This window comes from Lathyrus oleraceus, chromosome 2 (assembly GCF_024323335.1).
Source record: "Lathyrus oleraceus cultivar Zhongwan6 chromosome 2, CAAS_Psat_ZW6_1.0, whole genome shotgun sequence".
Taxonomy (NCBI): domain Eukaryota; kingdom Viridiplantae; phylum Streptophyta; class Magnoliopsida; order Fabales; family Fabaceae; genus Lathyrus; species Lathyrus oleraceus.
In genome coordinates this window covers 319910229-319928520 of record NC_066580.1, presented here as the reverse complement: position 1 = coordinate 319928520, position 18292 = coordinate 319910229, and the positions used below count along the sequence as shown (strand labels likewise).

The window sequence follows — 18292 nt, the reverse complement described above, 5'->3', positions numbered from 1 at the left end:
AGGTCCCCATGTGCTCAAGATGATTGGGTATGTGGAGAACCTTGAGAGGTTGGGTTTTCCCCTCTGAAGGAACTTACGACTGATTTGATCTTGCAATCATTGCCAAATAGCTTCAGTCAAATTGTCCTTAATTTAAATATGAATGATATGGACAAATCTCTTCATGAACTGCTAGCCATGTTAAGAATTGCTGAGCAGAATCTGAAGTCAAAAGGGAAGTCCATTCTGATGATCGAAAATGGAAAGAGACAGAATAAAAGACCAACCAAGCAGGGTGGTAAAGGGAAAGTCAAGGAAGTTGTCAAACCCAAACCCACAACTCTTGCTTTGAAGCCTAGTCGAGGAATAGCAAAGGAAGGCACCTACTTCCATTGTGGTAAGACCGGACATTGGAAGCAAAACTGCCCAAAGCACCTGTAAGATAAGAAGAATGGAGTAGAGACTTCAACTTCAGGTATTTTTGTTATTGAAATTAATTTATCTACTTCCGCATCATGGGTATTAGATACTGGATGCGGTTCTCACATTTGTATCAATGTGCAGAGGCTAAAAAGGAGTAGAGATTTGGCAAAAGGTGAAGTTGACCTACGAGTTGGCAATGGAGCAAAGGTTGCTGCTTTAGCCGTATGAACTTATGTATTGGCTTTACCTAATGGTTTAATAATTCCGTTAGAGAATTGTTATTGTGTACTTGCAATTAGCAGGAATATTATTTGAATGATATATTCTATGCTACTGCACAAATAAACAATAGACTATCTGTACTTGATCTTGAAATGTCTATTTGTAACATTAATACTAAAAGGATGAAACCTAATGAGTTAAATCCAAGTTACCTTTGGCATTGTCGATTAGGCCACATAAATGGGAAACACATTTCCAAACTCCATAAAGATGGACTCTTGGACTCTTTTGATTATGAATCATAAGAGACATGCAGATCTTGTTTAATTGGAAAGATGACAAAGTCTCCATTCACAGGAAAGGTGAAAGAGCTAATGATCTTTTGGCCCTCATACATAATGATGTATGTTGACAATTGAACATACCAGCCAAAGGAGGTTTTCAGTACTTCATCATATTTACTGATGATTTCAGTAGATACGGTTATGTGCATTTAATGAAACACAAATCAAATTCCTTTGAAAATTTCAAGGAATTCAAGAATGAAGTACAAAACCAAATAGGTAAGAATATTAAAACTCTTCTATCAGATTGAGGTGGTGAATATTTAAGCCTAGAGTTTTATGACCATTTGAAAGAGTGTGGGATTCTATCCTAAGTTACTCCTCCTAGAACACCCCAATGGAACTGTGTATCTGAGAGAAGAAATCGAACCTTGTTAGACATGGTTCGATCCATGATGAGTCACGTCGATCTTTCAAACGCCTTTTGGGGACATGCATTATTGACAGCAGCTTACACACTTAACCGTGTTCCATCTAGAAAGGTTGAGAAGACACCATATGAGATATGGAGTGGTAAGAAACCACATATGTCTTACATGAAGATTTGGGGTTGCGAAGTTTATGTGAAACGACATATTTCAACTAAGCTTGAGCCCAAATCTGATAAATGCTTATTTGTGGGGTATCCTAAAGAAACAAAAGGGTATTACTTATACAATCCTTCTGAGGGAAAAGTGTTTGTCGCTCGAAATGGAGTTTTCCTAGAAAAGGATTTTATTTCCAAAGGTATCAGTGGGAGGAAAGTAGAGCTTGAAGAAATTCAAATATTACAAAGCATTGATACATCCATGGAGGAATTAGAGCAGGAAATACAAGTTGTTGTGGAAGAGCAACCTTCTCAAGTAGAACAAGACCAGCTTAGGTCAAGCAGGATACGACACCTACCTGAGAGATATGGATATCTCATAACTGATCAAGGTGATGTATTACTCATGGATCAAGATGAACCTGTGATCTACCAATAGGCCACAACTAGTCCCAAGTCTGAGAAGTGGCTAGAAGCCATGAAATCTGAAATGGATTCCATGTACACAAACCAGATTTGGACCTTGGTAGAGCCTCCTGTAGGAGTTAACCCTATAGGATGCAAGTGGGTCTTCAAAAAGAAGACTGATATGGATGGTAAGGTATATACCTATAAGGAAAGACTGGTTGCAAAAGGATATAAACAAATTCATGGGGTTGACAATGATGAAACCTTTTCACCAGTTACAATGCTTAAATCTGTTCGGATTTTACTTGCTATCGCTGCATATCATGATTATGAAATATGGTAGATGGATGTCAAAACTGCTTTCCTTAATGGGAATCTTCTTGAGGATGTGTACATGACACAACCTGAAGGATTTGACATACCAGAAGAAGCCCAAAAGATATGTAAGTTACGAAGATCAATCTATGGATTGAATCAAGCTTCCAGAAGCTGGAATCTTCATTTTGATGAAACAGTAAAACAATATGGATTCATCAATAATGAAGATGAGCCTTGTGTCTACAAGAAGGTTAGTGGGAGCACGGTCGTATTCCTGGTATTATATGTAGATGACATATTACTCATTGGAAATGACGTCTCTACCCTACAACAAGTAAAGTCTTGGTTGGGGAAATGCTTTTCTATGAAGGACCTAGGTGAAGCAGCCTATATATTAGGAATCAGGATCTATAGAGATAGATCATAAAAACTGCTTGTCCTAAGTCAGAATACATACATAGACAAAGTGCTGAGACGCTTTAATATGCATGATTCCAAGAAAGGATTCATACCTATGCAACATGGCATGTGTTTATCAAAAACACAATCCCCTTCAAGTAAGGAAGAAAGGGATTTCATGAATAAGATTCCATATGCATCTGCAATAGGATCTATCATGTATGCCATGTTATGTACTCGATCAGATGTCTCATATGCTTTAAGTGCAACGAGTAGGTACCAATCTGATCCCGATGATGCTCATTGGGTAGCTATCAAGAATATCCTTAAGTATTTGAGAAGGACTAAGGACTCGTTCTTGATATATGGAGGTCAGGAGGAGCTTGTTGTAATTGGATACGCCGATGCTAGCTTCCAGATAGATAAGGATGACTTTAGATTGCAATTTGGTTATGTGTTTCGCTTAAACAGTGGCATTGTGAGCTGGAAAAGTTCAAAGCAAGATACAATTGTTGATTCTACAACCAAGACCGAGTATATTGTTGCCTCAAGTGCAGCAAAGGAAGCTGTTTGGATAAAAAAGTTCATTAGTGAACTTAGCATAGTTCCTAGTATTGTGGATCCCATTGATCTCTATTGTAATAACAATGATGCTATCGCACAAGCTGAGCCTAGATCTCACCAATGATCCAAACACATACTTAGGCGTTATCACCTCATTCGAGAGATAATAGATAGAGGAGATGTGAAAATATGCAGAGTACCTACACTAGACAATATTGTTGACCCACTGACAAAGCCTCTTGCGCAGCAGAAACATGATGGTCATACTAGATCTATGGACATTAGGGGTATGCCTGATTGGCTCTAATGCTAGTGGGAGATGAATGGTATAAGCCCTAGAGACCAATACTTTTGGTACTTGTATCGAATTATTTATTAATAATAAAAGGCTTTTTTTCTTTATTATGTTTGTTTAATAAAGTCCCTAGAATAGCTAGTCCGTTTAATGTATCAAGTGTGACTTGATCATGAGATCCCATTAAACATAAGGATAATATTCTTAAAGTATCTGTAGTCGAGCTTTGTTGTGAAGTGGAATAACATTAAATCATTAAGACTATTATGTATATAGACTGATGTTCACATCTCATTGATCATGGATAAGGAGTTATCAAGTCTTAAACGTAGGTATGAATATTAAGAGTAATATTTATACTGGACTTACATGCTATGTGAATACTATATAGAATGTTATGCAAAGTGTCATAAGTTATTCTCATGGTGATAATGGTGTATACCACCCTTCGACATGAAACCACTATGGACCCTAGATGTAGAGTCGAGTGTCTTATTGCTGATCAAACATTGTCCGTAACTGGATGACCATAAAGACAATTGATAGGTACTCCACATAGCATACTGAGGGATATGAGTGACCTAGATGAAATTTTCCCATCCTACGTAACAGGATAAATGTCTAAGGGCCCAATATTGAATTGGACAAGGATGACACGATCTATGCCTTATGTTCAATATAGACATAAGGGCAAAAGGGTAATTGTACACATAAATATTATCACAAAAGGATTTGTCATATCACATGACATTTTCGTGTCTTGGATAGCAGTGATGTGTTGCTAGATACCGTTCACTGTTTATTATGTTAAATACGTGATTTAATATAATTACCAATGTTGCGAGAACCTACAGGGTCACACACAAAAGGACAGATTGATGAGAGATAGAGTAAATAAGGAATACAATAAGGTACGATGCACTTAAGTGAATTGTAGAACATCATAAGGTACATTGCACTTAAGTAGAATACGAAATATAGTAAGGTACCACGCGCTTAAGTGATTTTGGTATATCATAAGATATGGACCACATACACTTAAGTGGGCTTTTTAGCTTGCAACCCACACAAGTGGTTCTATAAATAGAACCCTTGTGCAGAAACATTGGTTCAGTTGAAATTTCGTTTCTCTCTCTCTCTCTCTCTCTCTCTCACTCACTCAAAGCCTTCATTCATAGCAGCTAGCACTGAGACTGAAGGAATTCGTTCGTGTGGGCTGAGTAGAGGCGTTGTCACCATTCAACGTTCGTGATCGCTCCTTAGATCTGCATCAAAGGTTTCAATCGCCATAAGAGGTAACAATTCTATCACTGCATCACATACAAACTTTCATTTTGTCAAATGTATGTTAGCCAGGTGGCATTAGCGGACTCCATAGTATTAAAACTAAAATGGTAGTTAAAAGGAAATTTTGGAAAGTAGAAGAGATAATTTATATTGTATCGTCTTGCCATGATGTTAAACTGCTGGATGGACTGCCACACAAAAATTGTTCTTTTGATAGATTTAGAGACCAACAAAATTCATCTTTTTTATATTAAAACATAGAAAATGATTCATCTTTAGAGTAATTCATCTTTTTTATATATAAAACCTCTTGTACTAGTATACTCCAACACATTATACATTTAATTCAGATAGCAATATGCATATACTTTATATTAAAACATAGAAAATGATTGATGAAAATAACACTGGTCCAAAATACATTTAATGAAAACATGAAAAAAAATCCATGACAAAGACAAATTTTAAATATTACTCCTATATAACATTCCATTTGAGTACATAACCTTACCTATTGATTAATATAATGGATGAAAATGATTAACTTGATTCATTTTGTATAATCAATGTATCCTTTTTAAAATTATGAAAGAAAAATAAATTTTAAGTATAAAATATAAGATAAAAAAGGATGTTAACAATTTTATAAGAAAAATTGAATGATAATATAATATAAATAAAAACTAAAAAGAATTTAATATTAAATTAATACAATAATATGTCCAAAAATAAATTTTATTTATTATTGAAATTAAAATATATAAAATTAAAATTATTGTTAAAAACTTCAAAAATATGAATGAATATTAACTTTATTTTTCATTTTTTTTCATTTTCCTATAATATAAATAGGGACGAAGTCAGAGATTTTGAATTCTGGAGATAATATATTAATATATGCCTCTATTTCCATTTATTTTTAAAACATAAATATATATTATATTTATTTTTTAATGAAATTTGTCTCTAAAAATATTTAATAATTTTCTAAATTTATTAATTTTGTAATTTTCTAAATTTTATTATAAAAGTAATAGTTTTTTATATGTATTTTTTTATCAGATGATAATATTAATATAAAATCTTATAAATCAATTTTTTTTATAGATTTAGGGAAAATCTATTTTGAAACTATACAAAAAAATCCGAGTATATTTAATCCGACATATTTTGATTTTATTATTGACATTGAAAAAAAAATCACATTAATTTCGAAAATATCCTAAACAAATATTCATATATTTTTTAATTTTTATATAATTTTTAATAATATATTTATAATAATAATATTATTTCAATTAATTTAAAATATAGTATTTGTTAAATGTATTGTTTTGATTATATATATATATATATATATATATATATATATATATATATATATATATATATATATATATATATATATATATATATATATATATATATATATATATATATATATTATATATATATATATATATATATATATATATATATATATATATATATATATATATATATATATAAAATTTGTTTTTTGAAAAATATAGCGTGGCACATACCCCATACCAATGTGCCTCCGTCCATATATATATATATATATATATATATATATATATATATATATATATATATATATATATATATATATATATATATATATATATATATATATATATATATATACTTATTTATTCATAAGTTTTATATAAAATATTGAAATAAATTAATTATTAGTGTTAATCAAATTTTCTAAATTTTTCTAAATTTATTTAATAATTTCTAAAATTAAGAGTGTATATATTTTATTATTAAATTAAAAAAAAAAAGTATAGATAAAAAAATGTTATGTAACTCGAACAAAAATGTGAACAATTTATATCATTTTTCAAATTTAATTTTTATTAGAAAACATTAATTTATCTTTCTATCATTAATACTCATTGCTAGAAAAATTTATATACAATAATTAAGAATATTTTAGTTTAAAAAATTAATATAGTTTAAAACGTTGAAGTAAAATGTATAAATATGAAGAAGAGGATTTTATGCTACCTTCATCCTTTACTATAATTTTTTTCCTTCCACTTTTACATAAATTAAAAATATAACACTATTTTAAAAAAAATATATATAATTAAATATTCGATGATTTATTAACTTACTTTATTTTTGAAAAGAAAGATATTTGTGTTTACTTACAATATTAAATTAAAATCTTTTTTTTTTAAATTAAAAAATAAAGAACCTGTTCAAAACAATTTATTTACATTTATTTATATTCTTTTTTAAAATAATATATAACTGGAGGAAGAAAACTTCTAAAAATTATTTTTTAAACTAAATAAAAAACCTTTTTCATAAAATATTCTAATGTGTAAATTTTGTATATTTTTATTTTTATTTTGATGAAGTGTATAATTATCTTAATAAAAACACTGTTATAAATATGGATGTTTAACTTTAGTATAGTAATAGTATATTTAGAAGAAAAAAGTTATAAATATGTTTAGGACTGTTATAAATATGGATGTTTAACTTTAGTATAGTAATATAGTAATAGTGTATATTATATATGCCCAAAGATGGCAAATTTTGTTCTTATGCTAAAAGAGATAATATTATATATACAACTCTATTCCGAGCTGTTATTTCACATTTGGAATGCCTTGGTCTCTCTGACTCACTAAAACTTTTGCTATCTACGTAAATTATGTATAAACATCTTTATGTATTTAATTATTTTAAGCAAATCTTATTCAGATCAAACTCTTACAAAATTAGACACAGTCTTTAAATAAAGAAAGAAAACATTCTCATAATCCTGAATACTTTTAAGTTTTAACTGATAGATGGAGTAAACATATAAAAAGTGTCGCATAAAAGTGTCAATTATTAAACAAAATGTCACAAATGACCACCTGTCAATGAAACCTACTTAATTCTCTTTCATTACCAAGACAAGAGCACCTTTTTCTTTTCCTTTCTTATTTTTTCAGAATGAAAATGACTTTCATTTGATGCATGCATTAAACAGCAAACAGTAGCAGCTTTCTTCCTTGTCATATATTCCGATTAAAGAGCTTTATTATTAATTCACTCAAATGGTGTCCTTTCCAATATGGAATTTCTTGCTACCTTTCTTCCACGGAAACCTTGTTCTTCTTCAATATTCACCTGAAATCAAATGTTTCGCACATCAAATGATATGTTCTAACTTTTGAAAATGTAAAGAAAAAATGGCAATCAATAATAGAATATAGTTTATTGAGAATATTCTAGAAAAAGTTTCTAAATAGGTGGATCAATGTCATGTTGATTGGAAACCAAAATGAGGATAGAGTCTTTTCCATTTAATGATTGAACTCTAACTTTAACCATTCACCATGTTATATAAAGAAAGGGACAAGTAACACTACAAATGCACATTGTGCCAAACCAAATAATTTTCTACTTATAACAACTTTTAATAAACTAAAATAAAACAATTTGTTAATTAATTTCAATTATAAGATTACTTGTTAAATAAACATAAAATACTCAGTTAATTATAAATTATTGTTTTAATACCTCAGCATCATTAGGGTCCACTTGAGAGTCAAGATCCACAAGCTGATCTGTCAGGTTACAACTCTCTTCATCTCCTTTGAACTGTAATTGAGGGCAATTGGCCCACTAGAAATGAAAAAATATTTTTCAAAATTATGATTGATTCATCACTCTTTAAAAGAATTCTATAGTTTGATTTAAAACTATGATTTTGAATATGAGAACTTACATTTTTTGCAGCTGTGCTGAAAGCTTCCTTGTGAGCCATATCAGGGTGTTGAGATTTTAGCCTTCTAATCTCTTCTCTGCTATAAAATAATACTCACAATATTAGAATTCAAAATTTACAACTTTATATAATGATAATAAGTGCATAACTTTGTTTAGTGTAAGTAACATTACTTGATGAATCGATTATAAGCTGATGGTGTTCTTTGTCTCTTCTCTGGTGCTGCATAAAACAATGACTCATCCATCAAATACATATGAAAAAAAAAACTATACTATTTTACAACTATTCTCGAAGAAATTTGAACTTTTGCATCATTTATGTATACGTTTATTGACTACGTTGGTGATTGGAATTATATCATCATCTTCACAATCAGAAAAAGTTATGAAACCCTTGTTTGTATCTTCATCTGGACTATTACTTTCTTTTGGCTGCAAAAATAGTGAAAACGGTCGCAAATATGTTATTGAGATTCACTTGAAAAATCTAGAAGAAAATAAACACAAAGTAGTTTGAATACCATCTCGAGATGAGTAAGAGATGCTAAAAGGTGCAAAGGAACAAAAGAAGCTTTCATCATATTTACAGATAAGAGACTTGTGCAGTGACCACATCTTACTGTCACCACCATTGATAAACTGCTGCATGGAACACTTACCTGCAACAACTCAATATTGAATTTTAAAAAAAAAAAGTTGCATATGAAAACTAAATGAGATGAGGTTAATTAATTAAGAAGTGCAGTTAGAACTGATTACCATTAAAATGGTGTTGCAGAATCCGCATTGTACGTAATATATCTGTTCTGGAAGATCAAAAAGATGGTTTAGTGTTGACATGAGTGTGTGTTTGTGTGTGAATGTGAAGTGAAAAGAAAAAGAAAGAAAAAGAAGAGATATAAGATATGAAGATGTAATGTAACTCTTTTGACACAATGAAACATTTATAGTTGAAGTTGAACACTCATATTCAATCAACAACTCACTTTAATGATTTTGTTATATAATGCTGATTTTCATTGCCACAAACCACTCCAACATTCAACCTAAGAAAAAGGGTGTCTTTGAATTTTTATTTTATAATTTTTGTGTAAAGTAACTCATACAAAACCAATTGTATAATTAATTCGGACTTTTATCTAATGGACTTCTCACACTCAAACATGAGCGGATAATAGATAATTCACCGGATTTTAGTATCGAGTCTAATAAATATTAGGGGTAAAATTACATTATAGACCCTTGAAAGAGTTTATGATAATTTGACCTAATTGGTTGAATGTTAATATACATAATAACTGGAAAACTTCTCCATTGATTGCAGTGGCTCAAAGTTCTATGTAGGTTTGCAGAATGAGTTAAAGTACTTGTTTGTTTCATGTGTTGTTTTCTCTTTTATTGACACTTATAACTCTGGAAGCCTTTTCTAAGTCCTAGATGAAAATGAAAGTGTAGAAAATTTGGAATGTGTCACTTCTCATCTATTTTTGTTTCACATTGAGTTATAGGATTCTGCATTAAACCATGTATTATCCATTTCATTCAAAACCTTTTTCTGTTCTTTCCTTAACTCTCTCCCATGTGATTGCACATGAGTTATAACAAGATTGAGAATAAGGTTTAGCTTCAAAATATCTTGGATTAGATTTTGTTTGATGAGGTCATTGCAATAAAGAAGGGTAGGGTTTAATATGAAAATTGGCCTAGGTTCTTTAATGCAAACAACTAACAATGGAAACACTATTCCTATAGGCCTATACCTACTTTTATAGGGTGACTAGGACTATATTTTTCCACAAAGAAACAGGTTTGTGAAACTTCATTACATGTTATGATAAATATCTATGTCCCACAAACAAAATTAACGAGAGTTGTGAGGTAGGTAGGAATCAAGAACCGCATATATACCTCTCTTATTGTTGCATTATTGTTATTTTAAGTCAATTTTTGTACTCTATTATTATACTTATAGAGATAAAAATGTTCTTGGACTCTTGCAGTTATAATCTTATTGTTTATATTTTGGACTTTTCTTTTGCGTCGATTTTGTCACAGCCCTGAAAGATTGTGTGTTTGTTCCCCTTTGCATTGATTTTATCCACTTCTACTTTAGAGCTTATTTATTTCTTGTTAGAAGAGTTTGGGAAATCACTTTCATGGACATAGGAAAATCACATAATAATAAAGTTCTTAGGAAGATTTCTTTGGTTCTGATATTCACACTAATATTTAAGGCATTCACACTAATACTTAAATATATTATTAGGGTGACTATGATTAGTCAAAATCAAAGTTACATATGAATTTAGTTGGAAATAGGTTGTGAAATTAAGGTCATGAAAGAAATTGTCTCATGAGCTTTTGAGAGTCAGCTTATATACAGGATTTCGTAGAATAATCAATGAATCATGTGTGAACAGAAACATGGATCCTGAATCGGACGGGATGTTCTAGGCCCAACAAAGAGATCCAATTTGCACATGCCAAGTGTCCATATGATTAGTTTGGGATGCTTTTTGTATTGAGTTGCTCCCTCTCTTGAGCTTAATTAAATTATCTCATATCATAGTTCCTCAAACACGAGACTTTAAAGAATGAAGTGATTAACCTAAAACGGACAAGACTCTCATTGACATGACTTCGAAAAATATTGCAGTCGAGTCTCTCAAGCGTTGATTGATGCACGTGCAACATTTATTGTCCTGGAATGCTGGCCCTGGTCTCGGGAAGATGCGATTGTTGTGGACCGTCAATCATATGCGTGCATGCACATCCAGTTGTAGGTGTTTTCTCTTTCTACCTGCAGGGGCACGCCTACACTAGGTCAATGATGACCTACATGACCTAGTGTCGCAACCTGAAAAATACAGTGTGCGAAAAAACAACCGGCGAAGAAGGAATGACAGAAGAGTCGCCACCGTGCGTTATTTATCCCAAAGGAGGGAAAGGAAACGCTCGAAGTAAACCTGGAGAAACGAAAGGAAAAGACAAGGTCTCGCAACCAAATCTTGGGCTCGGGAGTCGATTATGCGAAGGGAAGGTATTAGCACCCCTACACATCCGTAGTACTCTACGGGATCCACTCTTGTTGTTCTTGTCTAAAGGGTGTGTGTTTATCTAATGTACTATTTACTAAAAGAGAGGGTCAAAAGAAAATGACTCGCACGGATGTCGCACCCACTGCATACGTATCTCATATGAATATGAGAATCAGAGTCTTCGTAGCTCGGCTACCTATGGGTTAAAGAGGAGTGTGCTCGCTAAGACATCGCGTCTTATGCCTACGTATCTCATCTGGAATGAGAATCAGAGCAAGCCGTAGTTCGGCTAACTACGGGAATACAGGTCTCGATTGCAACTAGGGCAAGAGAAAGGGAAAGGTTTCAATCGCAACGGGGGCGAGAGAAAAGAATCGCAACGAGAGCGAAAGCAAACAAGGATTAGTTGTTAGTTGTTAGTCAAACTCGGCAAGACGTCGCGTCTTGTGCCTACGTATCTCATCTGAACATGAGAATTAGAGTTGTCGTAGTTCGGCTACATAGGGATTGCCATCTGAACATGGACTTACAAAGGAGGACACTAGTTGTGTCAAAGGAGAGTGGGCAATGTGTTCACGTCCTAGCAGCAGGTGTCGCAGCTCGCTGAGTCGAGTCTTAGGCAGTTACCTCTTTGCAATAGAACGGACTACATGCCACAAGATCGGAGACGCTCGGAAAGGTCTAGAAGTGGGGGAAGCTCTGCCCTAGAGTTGTCATGCAATATGTACTTAGGTGTTAGGATTTACAAATGGGAACATCTACCTAATGTTGGCATGCGAAGAATATGGGAATTCTACCTATGTTATCATACAAAAGAATAAGGGCATCCTACCTATGTTATCATACAAAAGGAAATGGGAATCCTACCTATGTTATCATACAAAAGGATAAGGGCATCCTACCCATGTTATCATACAAAAGGAAATGGGAATCCTACCTATGTTATCATACAAAGTGTTCTATCTAATGGGTGCTACCTAATCGGAACAAGGATCGACGAATGGAGCAAGGAGAAGTGTTAGGGATGAGGGTAGATGGCGATGCATGAAGCAATCGACTTACAAGGTTGATGGCGATGCATGAAGCAATCGACTTACAAGGTTGATGGCGATGCATAAAGCAATCGACTTACAAAAGGGTGGATGAATACGTCCTGGTTCTGTTAGGTTTTGAAAAATGATTACTCGACGTTGGATCGAGGTTTTGATCTTGTTTTGAAATGGTTATCGGATGTTCATTTTATTTCTTGTATTAACAGATGAACAAAGAATGAAAGAATAAACATGTTATACATTTCATGGGAAAGGGATACATTTGTTATGAATGGGGGTTGACATGGTAATCAAGCAATATAAATATATGCCTTATACACCATACAAGTAGGCAACAGTTAATCAACAATAAGATATTTAAGCAAGTATATGATCAAATCAAATAATCAAAGAATGAAATGAATGAGCATTAAACAATGTATGAGAAGTATAAACATGTTAATCAATCAAACAATAGAAGCATGGATGAAAGAAACAAGTATAGAAAATATCAGATTAATCAGACAAGTGAAACTATGCACACAAAGAATCAATGAATAATTTAATCGGGAAATGATGCAAGGATCAAATAAAATTGAGATGAAAGGCCTCTAATACATGGCATATGAGATGAACAAGTAAGGATCAAAAGATCTCTTCAATTGCTTTAAGCAATCCCTAAGTCAAACATCAATCATAGAAAAGTCAACCGAAAAGTCAAGTCAACTTAAAAATTATCAAATAAATAGTAAATTAATCACAAAAATTATGAAAAACTAAATTAAGTTAGGTGGGGTCAGGACATCATCATCCCTCAAAAAGGTTTCAAAAATAATAAAAATTGGTTATTGAATTAATTGAAATAAAAACAGAAGTCAAATGTAGAGTCAACCGAGCAAACTAGGCCAAAAATAAATTCAAAATAAATTAAAAATGGGAAATAAAATTCCAATAAAAAGTCAGGTTGACCATGAGAAATTGGTCAACCCTCATCCTAAAAATCAGAATCTAAAAATAATTTTAAGTTATGGAAATAAAATAAATGAAAAAAAGTGTGTTAAAATGGCCTATTTGAAACAAATAATTGAAATAAAATACTCGCATTAAATAAAAACGAAAATAAAAATTAAAATAAATTAAATAAGACAATAAGAAAAGTAAAAAATATTTTTTGGCATTTTTGTGAACAAATAAAATATTTTTAATAATTAAAAGTAAAACAGAAAAATAAAGTGGAAATAAAAAGAAATGAAAAGAAATGAAAGAGTATCATGGCAATGGGCTTTGTGTGTGGGTGTGAATAGCAAGCGGGTAAAGGCCCGGTCCAGCGGAGTATTCAGCATGTGACCAAAAATAACAAAAAAGTTCATTTAAAAAATCATGTAACACTATGTGAATCGGTCATGCTCTCATTAAAAGGCCACTAAAAGACAAAACTGGCTGGACGGTGGAGATAGGCTAGCGCACGGATCGGACGGACGTGAGGCAGACACGTGTTGTCTGCATGAAACAAAACATATTCCCATGCAACAAATCCAGAAAACGCGAAGAACATAGGATATTTTTTCCAACTTCAAATCCAAATATCTCACAACCCATGGCTCCAAATGCAATGATGTAAAAATCAAACTTCAAGTACAAAATGAAAGGAATAACATGGTATTTTGTTTTAGTGAAAATGATGGCTCTAACATAAAGAAATATGAACAGCAAGGTGTACACATGAGCATGGATACCAACAGAAAAATATGACTCAACTTCAAGTTCAACAAGCAATGCTTCATGAGGATGTTTTCATGGACAAATATGGTACAACAACAACATGATTGTGAACATGGTATAATGGCAAACAAGCATGGTAGTAGCATGAAAAAAACAGTAGTGAGCATAAGCATAATGGTGAGGATAATAAGCTATACATGTTCATGGAAGAAAAAAATAGAAGCTTACCTAGTGGAGGAGATAGAAAAGGAATGATGCTGCTGCTTGTGCTTTGCAAACTTGTAGAATGGAAATGGAATGAAATGGACTTCTAACTCCTTGCCTTGCTTGCTCTTGCTCAACTTGAAAATGGCAGCCACCCTTTTCAGATTATGGTTTCAAGGTTTATATATGTTGGTTTCAAAAATCCTTAATGGGCTTTAGTTCACTTGGATTTGATTGTGTGCACTTGAAACAAAGTTGGCAATGTGGGGTGGTATTAGGAAATGACTTATTTGGCAAAACTTAAGTGAGTTGTCAACCAAAGTACATGGTCAAATGAGGAAATGCAAGGGCTGGTCGAATTTGTGGTCTGGCAACCAAAAACAGCTTTTCACACAGTGGAAAATACTCAGAAAACTGAGTTTTCGCACGAGCGGTCGACCATAGGTCGGCTCAAATATGCTATGCGTCGACCATAGGTCGGCTCAAGCATGCTATGCGCTGACCCGTGGTCCATGCGCTGACCCTTATGGTCGACTCACAGCCTGCAAATTTTTTTTTTTTTTTTGTGAAAGAAAAGGAGGGCAAATTTTGAGATGTTACAGCTGCCCCTATTCAATCCACTGTGAACCTGTCGATATGAATAGCCTTGGCTTTCTGACGATTAGGGTGAAGAGTGATTGAATACCAAGAACAGACGAACAATTTGCACTCCGCTGGGAAAATAATTAACAATGCCTGTCAGAATCGGCAAAGAAGCAATCTCAAAAGAAGAACCGTCTGGTACGGTGAAAATCGGCCTGAGTACCTAACAAAAAGTTGACCTGGATACCAAAATAAATGGTAACACAGGAATACCCATGGCCTGAACGCCGCACATTAGTCTGAACACTAAGCATCGGAATATGAGACTATCAATGTTGGTCTGATCACCGGAAATCTGGTCTGAACACCACTTCGATCTGAAAATCGGAAAACTGGCCTGAATGCCACAAGTACTTCGACTTGATCGTCGGAAACTTCTTCGATCTGAAAATCAGAAACTGGCCTGAATGCCACAAGTACTTCGACCTGATCGTCGGAAACTTCTTCGATCTGAAAATTGGAAACTAGCCTGAATGCCACTTCGGTCTGGATACCGGTGTCGCACCTCGAAAAAATGGGGATACGACTTCAAAGCGAAACGCGATCGCACGCTCGCAATGATGGACTGAACAGAGTCGCCACCGAACTTTATTTATTCCTAAAAAGGAAAGGGGAAATATCGATAAAACCCAAGACAAAAGAAAGGATAAGATATGGTCATCGCAACCAATATCAGGGTTCGGGAGTCGATTACGCAAGGGGAAGGTATTAGCATCCCTCACGTCCGTTGTACTCAACGGGAACCGTTAGGTCAGTTGTGTGCGTTAATGTTAGTTGAAATATTTAGGCCTTTCGAATTATTAGGCGGGAAAGAAAGAAAGGATGAGAAGAGATATTTTTTGGATTTTTTAACGAAGGACTAAACCTAAGTTTTTTATTAGTGGGCCTGACAAGATTTACAAATCCTGCTCCTACGTATCTCAAAAGAGAAATCAAGGCTTACGTAGTTCTGGGTAGAAAAATGTTTGTTTGTTGGTCGATTTTAGCGAAAGCTACTTTGTGTCAAATCGACGAAAACATTGTTGGACTACCCAAAACAGGTGGAAAAACATTGCCTTGCATTGTTTTGAAACAAAGTACCTTTCATTTGTGAAAAGGTTTAAGAGTCAATCGCACGGCGGCGAGAAAAAGAAATTGATTGGTTGGATGTATTTTGAGTGATGGCGAGAACTTGGATGAGCGAGATATACATCTCAAATCCTAACCTCAGGAGTGCACGGTATACACCATGTTCCATTTCCATCTTTATTGGAAAAGTATTAAGGTAGGAATTAGGTATTTTGAAGTTTGAAAGACGAGTACTTGTGACCTACAAGCTCTTACAGCTTGGGTCTAATACTCGGGACTACGTCTGGACATTACACCCAGGCAGTCTGTTTCTTTCCAATATTTGTTAAGAAAATGATTCGAATATTTATAAATGTTTTGGAGGGAAGACGAATATTTATGGCTTGCAAGCTCTTACAGCTTGAGCCTAATATTCGGGATTACGACTGGACATTCCATCCAGGTAATCTTTTTCTTCCAACTTTATTAAGAAAATGGTTTAGATATTCATAACCAATTTGGAGAGAAGACGAATATTTAGGGCTTGCAAGCTCTTACAGCTTGAGCCTAATATTCGGGATTACGACTGGATATTCCCTCCAGGTAATCTTTTTCTTCCAACTTTATTAAGAAGAGGTTTTGAATCTTGGAGTGTGAAAGAGAAGACGAATATTTATGGCTTGCAAGCTCTTACAGCTTGAGCCTAATATTCGGGATTACGACTGGACATTCCATCCAGGTAATCTTTGTCTTCCAACTTTTTATTTAGAAAATGATTTTGAATATCGGATCAAAGTACATTAAAATTGATATTTAACAATTAAAATAAAATTAAAGGGTAAACATTAGGAGGGGATTAAAACAAAAATGTGAAATAGAGATTAAAATTTTGCAAAAATCAAATATGGCACACATATGGGAATTGAACCCAAGACCAAAGGCTTGCCAAAGCATCCCTTTACCAACTCTACCAGACAAGTATTCTCGTCATATAGCCTCAAGCACTAATACATAACATAAAAAATGGATCAAGCTTTAAATAAAACACAAAGTTAAAATAGTAGCAGGTCCTTTTAAACAGATTCATTTTAATGCACACCTGCTACAAAAAACAAATGGATTTATCCTTCTGAAAAAAAAATAGAAAAAATGTTTCTTCCATGGACTGTGAACCGTACATCATCTCTCATGCAATGCAAATATGTCCGAACAACAACAATCAACAAAAAAAAAAATATAACCGGAACTCAAACTCCTTTCATTTTCGATACATTTCTTTCATGAGCAAGTCAGCTATGAACGCACCTGATGTCGAGTGACGATGTTGCGTGATGTCAATGCTAGATTCTTGGACCGCGTCGAAAATGGTTATACCGTGGTGGCGGTTATAGCGACGTCCCTATTGTTTCAGCTTGTTATCTTTTCGAGCACCAAAGTCTTCACCGAGTGAGATGAATGGCAACTCCAGATTTTGTATTGCTGTTACCTAATAACAGACTAGCAAATCCACGTTATCGGAGAGGTCGTAATGAGAGCTAAGGTGGAAGATGCTATGGTTGATGGGAAAAATGAGATTTAGGGTGGGTGGTTCAACGGTAGGATTTTATTTGTGTGAACAGTCAGCTCTTTGTGTTCTTGCAGAATTCTCTCTTCCTTGTTAGTGATCAGTGGCGGCTACTATATGGAATTAGGGTTTTTCTGGCTCTCTTCTCCTTTTCTGAATGGTAGCCGCTCACCTTCTCTAGGGTTTTTTGTGAACAGTGATCCTCCTTTTATATGTCATTCATCTCTTTCCTCTGTTGTGTTTTTGTTTCCTCAGAGTAGTGGAGGTCCGCTGTGCAGTGGAAAGGTTTTTTGTACAGAGGATGTCTGGGGAGTTTTGTCCTTATTCCACTTGTGGTCCCTCTTCCTCAATTCTCTCCATTTCCAAGACTTCACTATTGGTAAGAAAACTTTCACCACCGTAACTTACTTAGCTGAAAAGTTTGTTGTAGAGTTAACTGATATTGGGTATTTGTGTTGCAACAGCTTCGGCGTGGATTGAGGTTGATCTTCTCGAGCCTCACTGTAAGGTCGACGGA

The 18292-nt window shown here is 33.7% G+C and overlaps 1 protein-coding gene across 1 annotated transcript; it reads right to left on the bottom strand.

Moving 5' to 3' along the window:
- Positions 1-7582: 7582 nt before the first annotated feature.
- Positions 7583-9459, bottom strand: LOC127121377 (axial regulator YABBY 4). The gene is made up of 7 exons (XM_051051879.1): positions 9287-9459; positions 9049-9186; positions 8854-8959; positions 8699-8747; positions 8526-8601; positions 8318-8422; positions 7583-7924 (listed from the first exon to the last, which is right to left on the bottom strand). The coding sequence occupies exons 1-7, from the start codon at positions 9365-9367 to the stop codon at positions 7844-7846; spliced, it is 636 nt and encodes a 211-aa protein (XP_050907836.1). The 5' UTR covers positions 9368-9459; the 3' UTR covers positions 7583-7843.
- Between the last annotated feature and the right edge of the window lie 8833 nt (positions 9460-18292).

Coding starts and splice junctions, on each gene's coding strand:
- LOC127121377 (XM_051051879.1), bottom strand. CDS start 9,367: ATGTCAACACTAAACCATCTTTTTGATCTTCCAGAACAGATATATTAC. Junction 8,748..8,853: donor CACCAACGTAGTCAATAAAC/GTATACATAAAT, acceptor TGTTTTATGCAG/CACCAGAGAAGAGACAAAGA. Junction 7,925..8,317: donor TGGACCCTAATGATGCTGAG/GTATTAAAACAA, acceptor ATTTGATTTCAG/GTGAATATTGAAGAAGAACA.